The sequence below is a fragment of the Echinops telfairi genome, unplaced genomic scaffold, assembly GCF_000313985.2.
Source record: "Echinops telfairi isolate 266 unplaced genomic scaffold, ASM31398v2 ScPeMD7_7458;HRSCAF=8496, whole genome shotgun sequence".
Classification (NCBI taxonomy): Eukaryota; Metazoa; Chordata; class Mammalia; order Afrosoricida; family Tenrecidae; genus Echinops; species Echinops telfairi.
This window is the reverse complement of record NW_022111358.1, coordinates 47,338,992-47,359,508: the sequence shown is the minus strand read 5'-3', so window position 1 is coordinate 47,359,508 and position 20,517 is coordinate 47,338,992. Positions and strand designations below refer to the sequence as shown.

General features: G+C 57.2%; 1 protein-coding gene across 1 annotated transcript in view; it reads right to left on the bottom strand.

The window, feature by feature from the left end:
• Window positions 1-18,777: 18,777 nt before the first annotated feature.
• SEC14L1 (SEC14 like lipid binding 1) overlaps window positions 18,778-20,517 on the bottom strand; it is a 34,031-nt gene continuing 32,291 nt past the window's right edge. Inside the window, exon 16 of the mRNA XM_004709122.2 lies at window positions 18,778-19,272. Within this exon, the coding sequence (XP_004709179.2) occupies window positions 19,257-19,272 (16 nt within the window). The 3' untranslated portion in view covers window positions 18,778-19,256. The remainder of the gene's footprint in view (window positions 19,273-20,517) is intronic.

Below are 20,517 nucleotides of genomic sequence, written 5' to 3'. Positions count from 1 at the left end.
CCTATGGCTTCTCAGGAATGTGTCCCAGAGACAGAAAGTGTGACACAACCCCAACTTCCTCTTCCGCCTCCCTGTCCTTGACCCTCGGGCAGGAGCCTGGGGTGGGGGGTGGTGTTTCACTTCCTGTAGGAATGTGGGAGAGCTCGGTGCTGGGTGGCCCTCGCCCGTGGCTCAGGGAACCCCCCTGAGGTTGTGGGGGTCTGCAGATGTTGGAGCAGGACCCTCAGCTCACGAAGGATCCTCCCAGTAGCAATGGCCTTCATGACAGACCTCAAGACCTGCGGCTGAGACCTTGGAGAGCTTCAGAGAGGCCCTTGGGAATCCCACAGAAAGACCCTCAACGGAGCTTGAGGACCATGGGCCTCTGGGGGCAAGCGGCAAAACCCAACCTCGGCCACCTTCACGTCGACGCCCAATCCTGGCCACCCAGTACGTCCCGCCCAGGAGAACCGCGCTCCCTCCGGTTATCAGGGAGGTCGCCAGGCCTTTCTTCCGCAGCACCTCGGTGTGGACACCCACCCCCAACCTCTCAGTTCGCTTCCACCACCCGGAGACTCTGGTTACGGCAGTAATACAGAGCAGAGGGTCCAGGGAGGAGGAAGCCCCTCAGGGAGGTGGATGGACGCAGTGGCACAAACCTAACCAGTGCTTCCTGCGGTGGCACCGGGGGTAGCTAAGAGTTGGACCCGACTCAGTGACACTTCACAGTCACCACCAGGAGCTGCACCTGCCCCAGGGGTGGCATTGTTCTATCCACTGATTATTCCGCATTGCTCTTTGGTTGCCCTGTAGGGTAGTGATTCTCAACCTTCCTCATGTGCGACCCTTTCACACAGTTCCTCATGGGGTGGGGACCCCCAACCACAACATTATTTTCGTTGCTACTTCATCACCGTATCACTGTCACCCCTGAGACCCCTAAAGCCCGAGAGTGCCTGCTGGAAAACCCCGCCAGTGTACCAGCCCAGGGGGTGGGGGTCTTTCCCTGAGGAAGCAGGCTGTCCCTGAAGTGAGGATGGGACCTAATTGCCAGAGTGGGTGGGGGGCCCGGGTCTTCCTAAGATGACGGAACCCTTCTGGTACACTGGGCTGTTTGAGAGTGTAACTGGCCCAGGAGGCGTTCACAGTGAGAGATGACGAGAAGAAACCCGGCCATTGGAAAGGCGCAGGACTGTGGTGGACATGTTTTCTTGAATGCACAACTCAGAGTGCCAAGCGCAACCACAGCTGGGCAACCATGCATACTGGGGCTTCAGAAAGCTCGTGGGAACTGGTACGAGAAGAGACTGCAGCTTCCCACCCACTTCTTGCAGCCCCCGGCCACGTCTTGTGCCCACGGAGTCACGGAAGCACAGTCCTACGGCCCCCCTACAACAGACTGGAGAGCCAGGCCGATGAACCAAACGCATCTTGGAGTCATGCCCCAAGGGCCCTGCAAAAAGTGGGCCGAAAATGTCCATTCTCTTTTCATTTTCACCCCCACCCCCACCCCGGAACTTTCTGGAGCCCCCTCATCATGTAGACGGGCAGCAGCAGTGGCAACAGCTCTGGTCCAAATGGGCGTGGCCACCCAGGCCTTTACCTGGACAGCATGGAGAGCCAGCCTTCCCCAGAAAACAGGGAGTGAAATGGCCCTGGGGCAAAGGCCCTGGGGCAGGACTTGGCAGTCCTTGGCCCCAGGAATAACTGAAGGTGCATGCGGGATGCCGGAGTCCAGGGTGAGGGAGAGGAGCAGCCGAGGCCCGGGGCCTGGCGAGTGGGCACGTCCAGGCCTAGGATGCGCTCTCAAAGGGAAGTCTGGGAGGTTCTTCCTTCGAGGGTGTGTAGCAGGAGATCCAGGCCGGTGGGAGCAGCATGAACCAACTGCAGAAACATTCAGGAAATAAAACCAAGGGATCAGAGCAGCTGGAGGAGGGAGTCGGCAGGATGGCTCGAGAGTCAATAGAGCAGCCGGTGGCCGGTGGTTCCATGTCAGGAGAGGGTCTCTTGGAAGGAGATGGCGGGGTCTCGGTCGTGTCCCAGAGGCTGGGTCTCAGCTAGAAACATCACTGGTAGTCACCCTGGCAGGGGTGGACGCCCGCAGCAGGGGCAAGGATGCAGCAGGCAGCCCTGCTGATGGGAGTCGGACAGGCTGCTTGGTTTCATTGGGTGGGAGGTGGAGTGAGCCGCCCTTCGAGAAGACAGGCACCGGGGCTCCAGGGCTGTACTTCGGGGCTAAAACAAACAATCAAAAACGCACCAGGACAAAACCAGAACTTCAGGAACGCAGCTCACCCACCGAGCTCCTCTTGACCGCGGCTGGCATGGGGCGCCGGGGTAGCGGGGCCTCGTCTGCGGGGCTTATTACATGTTGCGTGTGTGTCTGTGTCCTTTTCAACCTCTCTGTTCTTGACGTGAATGACGGTAAGAAGAAGAATTTGTTTTAATACCGTATGGCACATACCTGTCAACCTCCAGAAAACAATTAATTAGAAGTCCTTTCCCATACCCAGATGGCTATTAACAAATGTTACGGTCAACAACGAACTCTCCTTTATTCATAAACACTGTTAACAAATAATATGATTATTTTTTTACTCCGCAGGGATTTTTCTCTGAGGTCAATGTGGATCAATTTTCTTTATTTTTTTGAGCCTCTGATATTGTGTCTTAAATGAGTGAAATCCCTTTCCCGTGAAAGGGGTCTTGGTGGGTTAGGCTTTGGCCTGCCAACTGCAAGGCAAGTGGCGGGGACAGTCTCGGGAACCCAGGGCACAGGTTCTGTTCTGTCCCAGAGGCCGCTCTGGGCGGAATCACTGGGGCACCGTGGGTTGACACCCACGGCAGGCCCCTTCCCCGGGCTGGAGCCACTTACCCACTAGCTTTGCAAGAGTCTTCGGCCCTTTGCTTCAAACAGCAGCTTTCCAGGGAGAACACATCATAGAAACTGCGCCAGGGCCTGGATTCAGCAGACTCCTCCCCACCCAGCACCTAGGAAATCAGTCGCTCTGGGGGTGGAGCTTTGGATGACCCCCCCCACCCCACCCAGGATGGTTCCAATGGGCTGAGCCAGAGGCCTGAGGGTGGAGATGAATGCCCAGCTGGGCTCCTATAAGCCCCATGCACCTGAGACCACCAAGACCACCACTGGAGTTCCCTGCCCACCCCACCCCCAGGGCTGACCCCTGGAGATCCCAGCCCCTCCTGCCAAGGCAGATGCCTGGAGGCTGAGATTGAGAACTCAGCAGGTGCCCCAGTGCAGACCCCACCAGCAGTGGGTTTCCCTAGAATCCCTGGCCTGGATCCCATCCAACTGCTGCCCCGAGAAGGCTTGCAGGGGGGAGGGGGGTTGGGGGGTTAGGGAGGAACATAGGACCTAGGCCACCTCTAGCCTCAACCTGGTGTTCTCCCCAGCCCTCCTTGCCAGCCCCCTCCCCGCAGCTGAACAGACGAAGGGGCTGGGGAGAGCTCTGGAAAGGTGAATGGGGGCCCAGCAGGCTCTAGACACCCCTCCTTCCTGCCTCTCCCTGGGGTGCCTTCTGCAGGGCTCCCGAGAGCCACCACAGGGTGTATCCCACCCACCTTAGTGGGTGTCGTTGTTCTCAGAAAGTGGACTTGGAGCAGGGTGGCCAGGCATGCAGAAACCAGACCCTGATAGCTGGGCTGGAGCATGTTTAAGGCCCACAATATTTCCCAGACTTACCTGACCTCGCAGCACCTGTGGGTCTCAGGGCACATCCTTATACCTGGGCACTCAGCCAGCCTGGGGTGGGCAGTCGCCACTGCAGGGGACACATCAGGACCTAAGTTCAGCCTGTGAGCCAGACTTCTCTGCACTTGACCTGGCCCTCTGTTGGGTTTCCTAGGTGGACACCCTGCTCCCCTCCCCAGAGGGTAGGGTCAGAGGGAGACCCTCAGCCAGGCTTCCACAGGGAGGCCCCACAGTGCGCCCCAGGCTCCAGTTTAAGTCTCAGCTGCTGCTGTGCCCTCTGGCAACTCTGGACCTGCCCAACCAGTCTGGCACTGTCCCTGCACTGTGTGTGCACTGTCCCCTCCCTTCCTTTGGCCCCGGCCCCTCCCACTGGCTACAGCCATCCTCTGGAGCCACCTGGCCTCACCCTCCTCTCCCTCCTCCTCCTGCTCCCCCTACTCTCTGCCTCCCACTCTGACCTTGGAATAGTCCCTCAAAAAAACTATAGCCATCCAGTCAATTGTGACCCGTGATGACCCTAGAGGACAGGGCAGAACTGCCACGGCGGGGGCCTGAGAATACCTCTATGGGAGTAGAAAGCCCCACCTTTCTCCCTTGCAGTTGCTGGTAGCTTCAAACTGCAGATCTTGGGGATCGCAGCCCAACTTACAAACCACTATACACCAGGGCTCCAACCTCCTCCAAAGAGCTGGGTGCATTTTTCTCCATTGCCAGGGAAGCTATACCCTGGGTGGGTGGGGAGGGGCGGTCCACGGGAAACACACTCAGCTGCTAACTGGAGGGTCGAGCCCACCTGGAGGCCCTGCGGAAGAATGGCCGGGCAACCCGCTTTCGGGAAACCAGCCCTTGGAGACTCCGTGGGATTCAGTTCCACCCTGACACACAGGGCCGCCATGCTGGGTGTCGTGCTCAGCCGGTGCTTGGGAATTCACCAGGAGGATTTAGAAATCACCCAACTAAGCCCTACCCAAATCTCTAGGGGTAGGGCTTTAGACAACGCTCCTAGGATATCTGACGGAGGGCTGAGATGAGCCCCGGGGCCGCTCGGATGAACCCGATGCTCCCAGGCATGGCCCTTAACCTCTCTGTACCTCGGTTTCCCCATCTGCTCCACTGGGGGGATAGGTTGGCAGGATCTACCCTTCGGACTGCTGTGGGACCAGGAGACAGAGGCCACTGTCCACTTAAAGGTTGTCTTAGGACTGGTCTCTCACCAGCCTCGTCCCCTGACCCCCACCTCCCTCAGTCCCACACAGGCCTGGTGTCAATCAGTGGATGGACTGAAGCAGGAAGGGGGTGGGGGACCAAGTGGAGGGCGGCCAAGTCCCAGCAGGCCTCTCCAACAAGCCCTGAGCAAGCTGGTGTCCTCTTATCTTAAGAGCCATCAAGAGCTCTCAGAGCGAGAGAGCCTCATCTGCCTTCATGAAAACCAAAATAAACACAGGGCCTGCCAAGCAGCCCTGGGCATGCTGGGAAAACTGTCTCTGGGCGTCGAATCGGGATCCCTCTCTCTCAGCCTCACTCTGCTCAGTGCCCTCTGCATCCCTGAAGGACCAAGCTGGCCAGGACAAGCCACTGTTGCTGCTGCTGCTGCTAGTTCAGCTTCAGATCTTCGAGGAAGTGGTCTGGAGTTTAAGAACATCCCGTGCAGTATTCGAGCAGCCCTGCAGGCGTTGCGGTTGTGCACTGGGCTGCTAAATGCAAGGTCAGCCGTTCGAACCCCCCAGTACCCCCGAGGGAGACAGATGGGGCTTCCTAGTCCCTTCAAGAGGGACAGTCTCGGAAACACAGGCAGTTCCACCCCGTTCTATAGGGTCACTCGGAGTCAGACTCGGCTCCAAATACCACCCAGTCCTGCAGCACCCTCACAGCTCTTGTGACGCTGGGGCCAGCTGCCACAGCCAGTGTGTCAATCCATGGGGTTCAGGGCCTTCCTCTTTCTCACCGCCCCGCCACGTGATCAAGCGGGGTCTCGGGCACACCTGCTACACTAGACGGAGGAGCTCTGGGGGCGCAGTGGGCTGGGCCACTGGCTGCTGGGTCAGCAGTTCGCGACCACCAGCTGCTCTGCGGGGAAAAGATGAGACTTTCGACTCCTGTAAAGAGTTCGTTTAGAAATCCACATGGGGCAGCTCAACCTTCTGCTACCTGGTCACTGTGAGTCGGAATCCGCTTGAAGGCAGGGAGTTTGAGTTTGGATTCTACAGAAAGGAGCCCCGGGTGGTGCCACCACAAAGTCCATGGTTCAGACCCATCAGCCACTCTGAGAGGAAGATGGGGCTGGCTGCTCCCCCAGAGGAGAGATGGACAGCCTTGGGACCCCTGTGCAGGGTCACTATGAATCGGGATCGGCTCAGTGGATTTTTCTAGCTCGCTAAAGCACTAGTCCACAGAGTCACCAAGGCCAACGCATCTCCAGTAGCACAAATGATAAGCCATCTACCCTCGGACGTTCTGGGTCTTTGTGCGGGCAGTGGGCTCGCTGGGGGGTTTACTTTATGTGTGGAACCGTACACATGCTTCCTGCACTTTTTCATATGTTCATTCAAACTTAATAAACACATTTTCCTTAAAAATTAAAAATATATATACTGCCATTGTGATAGTCCGGGTGGACTAGAGAAACAAATCCAGGGAGACTCTCATATGTGTATAAGAAAGAGCTTTATCTACAAGAGCAGTTGAATATCAAGAAAACATCCCAGCCCAGTGCAGATCAAGTCAGTCTGATATTAGCCCATATGTCTGATACCAATCCATAAAGTCCTCTTCCGACTCACGAAACACATGCAGTGATTCCGAATGCAGGAAGATCTCAGGCCAGTGGGTGGAAAGTCTTGTGGATCCAGTGGTGTAAGCATCTCAACGCTGGCAGGGGTCTCCACGTGGTTCCTCCAGCTCCCAGGGCCACATCAGGGTAGGTCCATGTGGCGTCTCCTCAGGGATGTTTCGCAGGGAGTGAGCGAATTTCCGGCCTCCAAGAGCTATATAGCTCCTTCATGCCCCCAAATGGGGCCATCAGGCTGTGATCAGACTGACAGGTCAAATGCCACCCCTTCACTCTTAATCTTCAAATTGACACCAGATGAAGTAACTACCACAGCCATCAAGTCATTTCCGCTCACAGAGACCCTATAGGACAGGGTAGAAATAAATGCCCCTGGGGGTTTCTGAGACTGTGACTGGCTAAGGGAGTAGAAAGTCTTGTCTTTCTCCCAGGGAACCGCTGGCTATTTCGAACTGCGTAACCTGTGGATTGTAGCCCAATGTGTAATCACTATGCCACCAAGCCTCCTTGGATTTTCCTAGACTAGGGAGGGAAGAAAAAAAAAAGCAGCAACAGCTCTGGTAGTGCAGTGGATTAGGTATTGGGCTGCTAACAGAAGGGTCAGCAGTTTAAACCCACCAGCCCCTCCTCAGGCATCAGATGAGACCTTGTGCTTCCATAAAGACCCGGAGCTTTGGAAACTCTATGGAGCAGTTCTGCTCTGTCCTATAGAGTTGTATGCTTAAGAATCAGCTGTGAGTGTGTTAAAAGGAAAATAAAATGCACAGTTACCTGGAATTCAAAGCTAATTGGAGGCCCTGCATTCTGATTGGGTCCATCTGGAAGCTCTGACCCTGGTGTCATGGCCCTGAGCTGCAGTCAGCCCTGGTGGTATCCTGGCTGTGCAGTGCGCTGCGGTTGGTCCGCAAGGCCCACAGTTTGAAGCCACCAGTCACTCCTCGGGAGAAAGATGGGCTTTCTACTCCCATAAAGAGTGACAGTCTTGGAAACTCACAGGGGCAGTTCTACCCTGTCCTATAGGGTCAATAAGAGTTGGAATAGACTCAATGGGAATTTGAGTTTGGGGCAGTGTCAACATTTACCACAATCAGGTGCTCTGGTACCAGGATGAGGGCCGGGTCCTGTCTAGGACACGCTCATCAGTCAGTAGTAAACAAGCTTCAAAGCTGGCCTTTAATGTCATGTCCACTCTGTGTGTGTGCGTGTGTGTGTGTGTGTGTGACCCCAAGTCAACTCCAGCCCATAGCAACCCTATATAGGGTTTCCAAGGCTGTCAGTCTTTACAGGAGCAGCCAGCCTCATCTTTCTCCTAGAAGTGGCCAGGGAATTTGAACTGCTGACCTCACCGCAGGCTGACACAGCCAGTTGGGCCACCAGGCCTCTGGGGTATGTGTGTGAAAGGGCACTTCAAAACAAACGAACAAACAAAAACCTTGACCCAAAGAATTCAATAAGAAAGAAACTGTTTTGAAAATGATGTTGGCAACAATCGTCCGATCGCGCTTGAATGCATTGAACTGTGGATTGTTATCATTTCTCTAAGAGCTCCCAATAAAATGGGAGAAGAAAAAAAAAAAAGGAAAGAAAGAATTCAACATGGGGCGGGGTGGGGGGGATACCCTGGTGGCAATGTTTGGGCCAAATAAAAAGTTAACAATCCTCATCGCCAAGCCTCCGGGACAAACAACCACAAACACGGGTCTGTGAAATCCCAGGGAACCCTGGGGGCCAGGGCACAACCTGTCAACAGGCAAAGCTGCTGACTGAAAGGCGGGAGGTTCGAGTCCCGCCAGTGGTACCTGGAAACAAAGGCCTGGCGATCTCCTTCCAGGAAATCAGCTCTGGAAAATACTGTGCAGGACAGTGGTATCTGCCCACAGGTGGAGGCACCATGAGTGGCAGGTGGCTTGGCAGCAACTGGTTTTGATATCTCAGAGGTAAAAGGGCTCCCAGAACGCAGGCAGGGCTAGCCCTAGCCCCAGAGCAATTGCTCCAGGCCCCGCCCCAGGCCCTCTTCCTGGCCTGCTGTCTGTTGTCTCTCCCTTGCTTCCTCAATCACTTCTTCCTCTGCTCCCATTAAGTGCGTCCCAGACCCTCCCCCAGAGGCACTAGAAGCCACAAGTCCCTCCAAACTCTCCCAGCCTCCCTGGCCTTTCCTTCTCTCCCTGTGAAATGGAGGATTCCAAATCCAAGGCACCTTACAGGACCAGGCAGAAGTGCCCCTGTGGGTTTCTGAGAGGGCAAAGCTTTATGGGAGGAGAAAGCCAGACTTTTCTTTCACAGACGTGCTGGTGGTTTTGAACCGCCCAACCTGAAACCCCCACTCCAGCCCCCAGGGCTCCTAGATGGAAGCACAGGCCCCGCAGCTGCTCGGGGGAGGAGCCTGGGCTTGATGCCTACTGGCCCAGGTGTGTGTGAGACCCTCACCCGGCCCCTAATGGGGAGCGCTCCCCTCCCCTACCTAGTCTAAGGTCCCGCTTTTGGCTGGACAGTCCTGAATTTTGACAATTTTTCCCGCGTCCTGCGGCATTTTGAAAAAGTCCCGATTTTTGGAAAGAATGCACGACAAGCTGGGGTAGACGGTTTTTGGCTGCCATGTGGCTATTTCGCCAGGATATGAGTTTTATCCATGGTGTCCTGCTTTACCAATGTTAAAATCTGGTCACCTCAACCTACTCCTACCCAGGCTGAGAGAGCTGTTGGAGGGGCCCTCCTGCCTTCTGCCCAGTGTCCTCCCCCCACCCCACCCCCAGTGCCACCTTGGGCCAGCACAGCACCCTGAGTGAGTACTTCTAAACGGGCACTAAGTGGGGAGGGGGCTTTCTGGGTCCTTTGTGTCCCACTGGCTTCAGCACGGGGCTGGGCACAGAGAGGAGCTTTCTGGATGAATGAAATGGGACAGGACAGAAGGAACAGCCCCCGGAAAGGAAACCAGACCTGTGCACTCTCCCTCCCTCCTGCCCACGGGAGGAGACCCCTGGCCCATACCAGCAAGCGCTGGGGCCTCAGCCCACACTGGGGACCCTGAATGGTCCTCCGTTTGAGACTGTCACCCTGCAGAAAGGGCCCAGTGCCCACCCCTGGCAGGCCAACGTCCCCAAATGTGTGGAGAGGTTGCAGGGGGGCCTGGGGGGGGCAGGAGCTGGGTGCGGCACTCAGGGGGTGCTGCGCACGCTCCCAAGGACTGGGGAGCCTCCAGGAATCTAGCACTTGGGCAGCCGTTCGTGGTGCACGGACCCCGGGGCCCGGCAGATGGCGCCGTCGCCTCGCACCGGCAGCTCCTCGCCCGGATGCAAGGGAGCGCCAGGGGCGCCTGGTGCCAGGTGCCAGGTACCAATACCAGAGCGGGTACAGGTGCAGAGCGGGCCGGCCTAGGAGCGGCTGTAGCTGGGGGTCTGGCCCCAGCAAACCACTCACTCACTCACATCAGCCCGCCCCTCTGCCGCCCCAGCCCCAGCCTGGACCTGCACACCAGGGGAACCATGCTCACCCACAGCCAGTACCCCCCTCTTCACGCCCCAACGCCAGTGGCAGCCAGGGCCCTGCCCCCTCCTTCTGGGTGTGGGCCCTGACCCTCCTCACATCAGGCAAACCCTAACACACCCTCTGGCCAGACTGAGGGCCCGAGCCACACAGCCAAGACAGTGGGCTTCATGGTGGGGGGGGGCGGTCATACCCAGTGAGCTAGGTCCCGAAGGGTAGCAGGGAGGGGTCTACAGGTAGTCAGGGTCAGCAGTTTGACTGCTGTGTGACCCTGGCTGTTGCACTAATAGATGGGGGGGTCAGCGCTTCTAAGACATTTGTCTCCCTGCCCACCCCAACCCTCACCCAGGTTAGAAAGTTTAGCCTGGGCTTGTCTGACTTGGCCTCTGCCACCTGACTAGCTCGGCCTCACCCTGACTTCCACAGATCCTTTTCCGACCTTGAGGCCAGGAGTCAGGCTGCCATATTTCAGGCAGAACTGCACAGGATTCTCCAGGCCTTTCTTCTGAGGCACTTGTGGGTGGATTCGAACCAACAACCTTTCAACCCCAGTGCCCTTCTCAATCTCTGAACACTTCCTGTCTCCTTTCACCAGGAGCCCCTTCCACCAACCCCCAGGTCTGCTTTTCATCCCTGTGCCCAGATCCTAACCAGCATCCCTTGCTCAAATCCAAGATAGGCCACAACAGTTTAGAAGCCCCAAGTTGACTGTCAGATACCCGTTGGCCTGAGGTTTGAACCTGAGGCATATGGAGGTGGGGGGTGAGCTTCAAGAAGCTCATGGAAAATGGAATCGAAAGATAATGGAACTTTCCCTGAAATTTTGAAGCTCCTTGTATGGGGATAGGGGCATAGGGAAGCCCCTTCATGAAGGTAATGGGATTTGAACCCTCAAACTCATGGCCACTGAGTGAATTCCAACTCTCAGTGACTCTATAGGACAGGGTATAGCTGCCCCCAGCTCAAATGGGGCTCATCTGAATCTAATTAGAGCTGGCTTAAGAGCTAGCTTTCCAGTTCAGATGAGGAGTTAAGAGTCACCCAACAAAATAAGAAACAGCAAGAGGAATCAGCGAACAAGACCAGAGACCAGACACTCTGTGTCCAGTATATAATCCCCATCGCCATTCTGATTCGTACTCACAGAGCCCAGGTTGGACAAAGTCGGCTTGCCCCGTAGGGGTTCAAAGGGTGTGCCTCTCTCCGGGAGCAGATGGCCTCAGCTGTCTTCCACAGAGCAGCTAATGGGTTTGAACCCCCAACCTTTCAGTTAGCAGCTCAACCACTACACCACCAGAGCTCCTTTCCCAATTGCCATCAGAAAAATAAAGGGGAGTCGGGTCCCAGTTCAGTTAAAAGCCGCATAAGAGACCTAATAGCTTAGTGCGATACCCGGTCCTTAATCCAAATCAGGTTTGAATTAAAAATATGACTCTGATGCATATAGACCTAGTAGACCTGCCCCTGTGTGTTCCCAGGCTGTCAGTCCTTACGGAAGCATAATGTCCCACCTTTCTCCCACAGGGTGGTTGGTGGGCCTGGAACTGATGACCTTGTGGTTAACTAACTGGCTGAAAATTACATTTGGGGGGTCCCCAGAGTTAGCCTGGTTACACAGTCTGGGAGAACAGCTCACAAGACCACCCTCCCTTCTGACCTCAATCAAACGCTTCCAGAATCCCCAAGCCACCCTCGGTTTTGATAGAATGCATATAATATTAAAATTCTGTTACATATATTTTATACACGATGCTAAACCCAAACCACACTCACTGCCATCAACCCTGTAGGATAGGGTAGAACTGCCCCTGCGGCTTTCGGAGGCTGTCCCTCCTTACAAGAATAGAAACTTCGTCTTTCCCCAGAAGAGCAGCTGGTACACTTGAACCGATGACCTCGCAATTTGCAGCTCAACGTGTAACCAAGTCGGATCCTATTAATTCGAGGGAAGGGATATAAATTAGAACCAGCCAACGGGAGACACAAGGGGCATCTTAAGAAGCTTCTTGGGTTGAAGGCTTCCAGCGAGAAGCTCCACGCTGGAATCCATGTGTGACCACCCACAATGGGCACTGCCAACATGGGAAGCTCCCTGAGTCCAGTGTTCATGATCTCAGACTCACCTACCCTTGGGTTTGGCATTAGTCCCCAGCTCCGCCCAGAGGTCAAAACTGGCACTGCAGTGCCAACCCTCCATCAAAAATCACATTGTTAGATACGTGGGTAAAAGGTCTCAGGGCGACAAAGATGCTCCTCCATCAGGCCGGCAGCTCACCTCCCAGCATCTCGAGGCCTTCCTCTGTGAGTTCCCAAAATTGCCACTCTTCACAATGGCAGACAGCTTCATCTTTCTCCTGAAAGGCGCTGGTGGGTTTGAACAGCCGACCTTGTGGTGAGCAGCTCGGTGATCAACCCAGGATGCCACCGGGGCTCGTGAAGGGCCAACCTCTTACTGTTGTTACGTGCCATCGAGTCGGTGCCGGCCCATAATGACCCGGTGCTGCCTCATCCTCTCAACTGTCCCTACGCTTGAGCCCATCAGCTTGAGCCCATCAGCACAGCCACGGTGTCCTGAGGGCCTTCCTCTTTGTCAACACGATGTCCTTCCCCAGGGCCTGGTCTCTCCTGACATGTCCAAAGTAGGTAAGACAGAGTCTCCCCAGGCCTGCCTCTAAGGAGCACTCTGGTTCCACACCTTCCAAGACAGATGTTTGTCCTTTTAGCAGTCTGTGGTACTTTCAGGGTTCTCCTCCAGCACTACCCTCCAAATGCAGCCATGCTTATTTGGTCTTCCTTATTCAATGTATATGGGGCCACAGGAAATGCCGTGGCATGGCAGTTATGTAACCTGTCAATTTGCGAAGGGGTGGAGTCTAGCCTGTCAATCAGGTCGCAGCTTGATGACCTCATGTAGAGACACAAAGGAGAGAAATAGCTCCCTGGAGGCTAGATAAGCTCTGTGCTTCTCTCCCTGCGAGAGTCCTGCTGACAAGCCACATGGAGCTATGCTGACAGAGCCAGTGCCCTGGACCTGCAGGAGCCATGTGGAGACCCACGCCAGTGCTGAGATGCTTCCATTGCCACTGGAGCCACAAGACTTTCCACCCACCCACCTGTGCTCTTCCTGCACTCTGTGTCATTGCGTGTGCTACAGGAGTCTAAAGAGCAATTTATGGACTAGTATTGGCTATACGGGCTAATATCAGACTTATGAACTTGATCTGGACTGGGCTGGGACGCTTTCCTAATATACAACTGCTCTTGTACATGCAGCTCTTTCTTATACACGAGTGTCTATGAATTTGTTTCTCTAGTCCACCTGGGCTAACACACATGGCTTGGGTCAGGCGCACCAGAGTCCTCAAAGTAACCTTGCTTTTCAGTCCTGTAAAGAGGGCTTGTGCAGCAGATCGACATGCGCTGATTGTGGCTCCAAGCAAGACGAACGGAACCCTTATCGACTTCAACCCTCTCACAAGTCACTGTGTGGACACGAGGGCACAGGGCCTCTTTGAGCCCGCTGGGTGGCAGCCACCACCCCTATACAAGGGGCCACTGGGCTCACTGGAACGCAGAATGGGTTTTAGGGAAGTGTTGCTCGTTTTGTTAGCTAGGACAAGGGCAGCGCAGCCAAGCAGAAAAATGTCCTCTTTTAAAGCTTTGCCTGCTCAACCGTTTGGGCGGAACTATCAAGAAAGACTGTAATTTACTTTAAATAGTTCAGGAGCGGGCGTGTGAGACACAGGCGACCATGGGGTGGGGGGTGGGGGGAGGCTTCTGAAGTTCGTGATGGGGCCCTTGTGGAGCATGGGGTTACACGTGGGACTGCTACCTGCAAGGTCAGTGGTTCACTCCTCGGAGCGAAGAGATGTTCTGCTCCTGTAAGGGGCTTTCATCTTGGAAACCCACAGGGCAGTTTTAGACTCCATGCAGCAAGTTTGGTTGAGCCAAAACTTGTAACGAACGTGTGTGCGCGCGTCACAGGGCAGGGGCTTGAGAGTACCCCCGGATAGAACCCATGTGTCACTCTGATGTGGTGGCCACACCGAAAGCCCCACGCGTGTGCTGGGGGACAGGCACTGGCAAGAGGTGGCACCACATGCACCGTCCCCCAGGACCCACCCTGTGAGCACTGGACGGGGACACTCCAAGGAGCACAGAGAGGCGCCAGGTCCCCCAAGCATGCCAGAAGACCCCTTTCATCCCCAGAGCCTATCAGCTGGAGAGAGTGGATTTAAAATGATCTTTATGCTTACCAGCTTGTCTCTCAAGTACCCAGGCCACAGGTGGTCACTCTGGGCTAGGCTGAATGGGGTTGGCAGGACAGAGAGGCCCTGGCTATGCTGGGGAGCATGAACGAGCATGGCTGCCTGAGGGAGAGAGGAGGGTGCTGTGGCCCCTGGAGGTGGTGGAGAGAAATGTGATGTTTTGCCAGGGGGCAAGGACAAATAGGTGCGGGGTGGGGGGGAGTGGGAGGGGGTGGGGGGGGCCTGAGCCTGAGCCCAGTGGTTGTCTGGTGGTGTTGGGACTGACCAGCTGTGGCCAAGCTCATGGCCTCCTATGTCCGGGGCTGGCTGAGGGCAGGGGACCACTGGGCAGCCTCTTACAAGGCCCAGATGAGCGCCCACTGGATGTGGGGCATGACTCGTGGTCTTGGTGAGCCCAGGCGATTCTGAGGCCCACCCCCACCCCCCTGAGCCCCAATGGGAGACAAACCGTCACTGAAGGGCCTGGAGGAGCGCGGCCCTGTGCAGCAGAGCTTGGTGGGACAGCCCCTGCACATGCACGCTGGGGCTCAGCACGCCAGACTCCAGGCTTCCGGACAGAAGAGCCTGCCAGCACCCCCAGGACACATGGGCCTTGGGACTGGGGCCATCTGAGCAGTGTCCGCCCCCGCCCCCACGCCTGGTGTGCGCACCCCTGGTTTGTTGACCCCAGGGGCCTCAGGATGCCAGGAAGCTAAGCGCCGTCACGGTCTGCTTCAGCTCCATCACCCTCCCGTGGGAGGCAGGAGAAAGAACAAGGCTCAAAATAGAACCCCCCTCCTGCTCATTTGCATGCAATTCTTCCCCGATTTGCATATTTTGCGGAGCGGCTGATCATTCTCGGATTATGAAATCCAAGTGCATGAATGGGTCTGTGCACCTATTGGTGCCCATTGTGGTAAACTCAATCCTTAGGATGGGGTTGATCCACACACGCGCGCGCGCACACACACACACACACACACACACACGCACACACACACGCACACGCACACGCGCACAGGCATTTTATCGCTGACCTGACACAGGTAAACCCAATTCTGACTGCTAGGGGCCCTACAGGGCAGAGCGGACCTGCCTGGCCCACAGGCTATCAATCAATCTTTATAGAAGCAGACTGCCCCGGGAACAGCTGGTGGGTTTGAACCCCTGATGGTAGAAGTCAGCGGCTGAGCACTTTGGCCCCATGGGGCAGCTCTGCCCTGCACGGGGGACCAGTAGGAGTCGGTCCACTAACCAGCCAGCTGGTGGTGACAGCAGTGATGCTACAACTGTTTGCTTTATGAAGCTTGGTTGCCTCGGAAACCTGCAGTGAGGCCCCACCCACGCCCACCCTGGTCCCCTGACCTCACGGGCCCAGAGGCAGCCTCGTTCCAAGTCCCACCCCAAGCACAGCTGAGATACTGGCCGAGCAGACCCACTTCTCAGGTCAGATGACCCAGCAAGCCTGGTAAGCACGGTGCACTTGTGCTTACTGACTCGTGTCGGCAATGAGTTCAGAGATGTGTTCCAGGCTGTTCTTTCAAAGCCTCTTCTGAGGAACTGTCCCGATAGGGACAGAGGGCCCGGGGGCTCGGTAAGCACCAGGCTGCCTGGTCCTGGCCAACTCATCTGCCCGGCAAACGCTCCACGCATGGGAATACATGTGACCAAGACAGCAGCTGCTGCCTGCAGGGACGCCAGTAAGCACCGGCTGGCCGTGCTTGCCTGCTCCCTGGGCTCCTCTTTGCTTCCGCTCCCCCAGGTGACTTTCCGAACCACGCAGCTCCTTGGGAAGCGCCCAGGGCTTAAGAACAAGGCAGAAAAGCACAGAAACCCACACAAGGGCTGCCTTGTTCCACGTGAACAGCCTCTGGCTGAGCCGCATGGCCACAGCTGACTGCAGGCTGACGCAGATGCTGACGCAGGGGCTGGCGACTGGCAGCTGGCTGGCACCAGGGCCGGGGGTGGCATGCAGCCTGCCAAGAAGGCCTCATGTCCATGTGCACCCAGGCACTGATTTACAGCTCACCGGAGCCCTGGCAGCAGAGTGGGTTATGACCCCAAGGTCAGCAGTTCGAATCCCCCAGCCGCTCCTTGGGAGAAAGATGAGGCTTGTCAAGGTTCACAGCCTCGGAAACCCACCAGAGCAATTCCCCTCTGTCCTACAGGGGTGCCGAGAGTCAGAATCGACCATGGCAGTGCGTTTGCTTGGTTTTGGGGTGGCGTCGGCAGTGGAGCTAATAGCACCCAAGCTGTGACGGAGATAGCGGGGGGCTCAGTGCTCCTGATAAACTGGTCCTCGGCAGCCACCAGTTGGCCCTGTCCCGTAGGGAACCTGCTGGGCTCTCCCCACCACCCGCAGCCCCTAAAGGGTTTCACAAGAGGGTTCCCAAAAGTTGGTGACCGGGGTGTGGATGCAGCCCCAGGATCTAGTGTCCTGTTTAAAACCCACCGGCATCAGCAGCCTCCTCTTTCTCCCGTGCAGCGGATGGGGATTTGAACTGCCCACCTCTCGGTTACCGGCCCAGGGCTTTGCCGCTGTGTCCTCACTGTTCCGTAAAGATCTCAGCTCAAGACAAGACTGTGGAGCAGCCCGCCCTGCCCTCACCAGGACGCTGAGACTGACGTGATGGCATCAACCACCATCCCCTCCCTGCACACAAGCCACCGTCAGGAGCACCACGGGCGCGTCACAGAACCGTCCACACCCCGATGGAACAGGAAGCCCAGGTGCTGTCATCCACGGGGTCTCAGGAAGGTGAGGCCAAGCCAGGGGACAAACAGAAGATGGACATTTCTTGCCTCAGCCTGAGGTCAAGACTTCCGTCCCTCAGAGCTCACCTTTGGAGTGGCCGGGGTGAGCTACTTTTGCAGTGAGGATGAACCCCTAAGCGTCTGGGGTTCAAAGAGCACAGACCCACTTGGATGTCATGGAGTTTGGAGAGGGTCAAGGGCTTCCATATGGTCCCTCAGAAATGGTCTCAGCTCTCCAGGGCTGCCCCAACAGAGGCACCACAAGGGGTATCTCTGAGGAACAGAAATTTATTCCCTCGCAGGTGAGGAGTCTAGAAATCTACGTTGAGAGCACCGCTCTGGGGGAACGGTTTCTGTCCGTTCTAGGGAAGAGCCTCGTCTCTTTCCGCATGTGAGCATCTCCAGCTGTCAGCTTCAATCTTCCCCTGGGTCTAGGAGGCTCCCAGCACAGGAACCCCTGATCCAAATGACAGCCCCGCTCCCAGCTCTGTCTCCTGCTTACTTCATCTCTTTTACATCTCAAGAGAGATTGACTCAAGACACAGCCTGAGCCTGAAGCTCGCCTCCCACCTCATTAACGTGACCACTTCCAATCTGCCTCACTGACTCGCAGCGGGGGCCTGATGACAGCGAGGGCCGTTCCATCAGCTCCTCCAAGGGGGGCATGTCCAATCTCTGTCTCAGGCTGTCAACTGGTGACTTCCAACAGCCACTGAGATGGGGAGAATCTCTGTTAATGAGAGATTTGGGAAACATGGCCTGGGCTCAGCTCCCTCTGGGCTCAGCTTCCTCCCTTGGCTGCTCCAGGGCCTGATGGGGCCGGGGCTGATTCCTCTTGGGCTGTGAAGGGCTGCCGTTTCATCTAGCTTCAGAAAGCCGAACCTGTGGATGGGGAAACTCGTGCGCGCTAGCACACACTCCAAGAGCAGTCTTGCCAGCCCTGGCCTGCAGGGCGCAGTCCTGGGAGAACTTCCTTCCCGCCCAGCCCCCTGGGGCGCTGTGGAGCAGACACAAGGGAGGGCTCCACCTCCTGACAGGGCTGTGTGTGTGTGTGGGGGGTGACCTGCAGGCTGGGTTTCGATCAGGTCAGAGGGCAGGTGGCCCTGCAGCGAGATGAGGTCCCAGTCTGGACTGGGCGCCCTGCCCCTGTGACTGGGTGAGGCTTCATGGGAAAGAAGGCCTTGTGGTGCGAACATTGCTGCCCTAACTGTCTACCGCAGGGCTGGAGGGGAAGCACGCCCTGAGGTGCCTTGGGAGAACAGCCTGGTGGTGTCCTGCCAAAACCCAGCAACTGCAGACGCCGGTGGGCAGAGTGACGCTGACACTCAAACCCCCACGAGCTGGGGCTGGGCCCTCAGAACTAGTCCCGGCAGCAGGCGTCCGGGGCGGATGTCAACACTGGGTCCTGGGAGGAAGGCCACCACTAGCTGAAGAGACGGCATGGGGTGTGGGCACTCAGGGTGAGCTGTGACAGAAGGCCCGAGACAAGGTCAACTCCTACAAGGTCCTCGAGGTCACGCACAGCCAGGTCTGCCCACACCATGGCCCCAGGGCTGCAGGTCCCAGCAGTGCCCTCGTGGGGATCAGGAGGAAGGGCATCCACCTGGCTCCCAAGGACCCCAGCACACAGTCCCGTCCTTCTTGGTCAATTGGCCCAGCAGAAGCCCCAACTCAGAACCAAAACCCTTTCCAAGGAGGCCTCTGTCCCTGCCCCTGGGGCCGCCACACTTCCAGGGACAGGGACACGCTCGTCCTGCCCCGATGATGGAGCCGCTGCCTGGCTCCCAGACCATGTGCAGTCAGGGAGACACCTGTTCTTCAAACCGTTCACATTTATTCTGGATAACAATAAAAAAATCTTTTAAAGACTATCAGTATTCTATTACCAAGAGTGAGGTAATACACTTACAAAACATGGTGGCGCTGGAGATGCTGACAGTGGTTCAAGGAGGAGTGACGGGGAGTTAGTGACTGAGAGGGGAGCCAGGAGGCTCCTTCCTGCCGGGAAAAGGGGGCCGCAGCAGCCTGGGCAAGAGGGGCCGGTGGGCACGGAGGGTGGGCCCTGGGCCAGGGAGGCAGCTGGGCAGGGTGCCCATAGCACGGGGTGGTGTGGACTCCTGAGCGGGCCTCAGGCCCATCACCTCGCTGGGGAACAGTGTCCCCCTGGGCCATCAACTTAACCGTCGACACCGAAATGGCTCTTCAGCCTGGGGACGGGGCTAGGGGCCGCAGGCCAAAGAGTTTCTACAAACATCTCTGGGCAGTGGGCGTCCAGGGGGTGCTCTCTGCGCTGTCAGCACAATCGCCATCTGAGACACACACGGGGGAGTGAGGGAGGGAGGGGAGAGAGGGGCGCAGGGGAGAAGGGGGAGAGGGAGAAGAGAGGGCTGGCTTCAGGTCTTCGTGGTGTGGACACTGCCAGCAGCGACCTTGCCTGGCCTGCAGGAACGGGCTGGGGGCTAAGGGGATCTGGACCTCAGGGGCAAGCGGGGCGGGCAGGCTGTTCTGACTCCGCCCCTTCACCATGCTCATACTGCTGCCCGGATGCAGGACATCCCGCCAGGAGCCTGCGTGTCCACAGCGATGTGGCATGCACCCACTCCCGCCCCGCGGGGCCTCTGCCCCAGGGGAGCAGAAGGAACACACTTCCGGGGGGCGGGCTCCCCCTAGTCTGACTGGCTTCGAGAATCCTTTCTTCCTCCAACACACTCTATCTGTCTCTCCCTGCCCATGCCCACCGTGCACACCACCCTCACACGTACACACCAGCCCCTCCCACACACGTACACAAGCCAACCCACGTCCACACACGGGCCCAGCATGCTCTGCACCGCCCAGTAAACGGGCGACAGACAACAAGAACCGAACTGCCTGGTCTTTTCTAATCTTCCTCTGGACGCAGCCCCGGGGACGGGGAAGAGACCCCGCCAGTCCAGACACAGCCTGCCAGTGGGGGGAGGAGCAGGAGCACCGGCTGCCCCCCAGCCAAGTTCATGCGCAGAGAAGCCCCACTCTGAACAGCTCAGCAACATCTGGGAAGCGGCGGCGGCAGTGGAGAAGGATGGCGCTGGTGTTCTCTTCCAAGTCCTGGGGCGCCTTCTGCGCCGCCCCGGGGGCCGGGCCAGAGTCCAGCGAAGGTCTTGAGCAGCAGGGGCGGCTGAAGACGGGGCGCAGCTCGTGGGTCGGCTTCCACTCCCCGTGAGCAGGTGGGTCCCTCTTGGAGCAGGGTGCGAGGGCCCCTCTCTACGGGACAATCAAACAATTGGGTGGAGTTTTGCTTGGAAAATTTTTTGCATCCAGAGGCGAGACCGAGGGGCCTCTGCCGGGGTCCGTCTGTAAACTAAGTCTTCTCTCAGGGAGCCTTCCTGCTGACACTCCAAGAGCAGTCTTGCCAGCCCTGGCCTGCAGAGCGCAGTCCTGGGAGAACTTCCTTCCCGCCCAGCCCCCTGGGGCGCTGTGGAGCAGACACAAGGGAGGGCTCCACCTCCTGACAGGGCTGTGTGTGTGTGGGGGGGGTGACCTGCAGGCTGGGTTTCGATCAGGTCAGAGGGCAG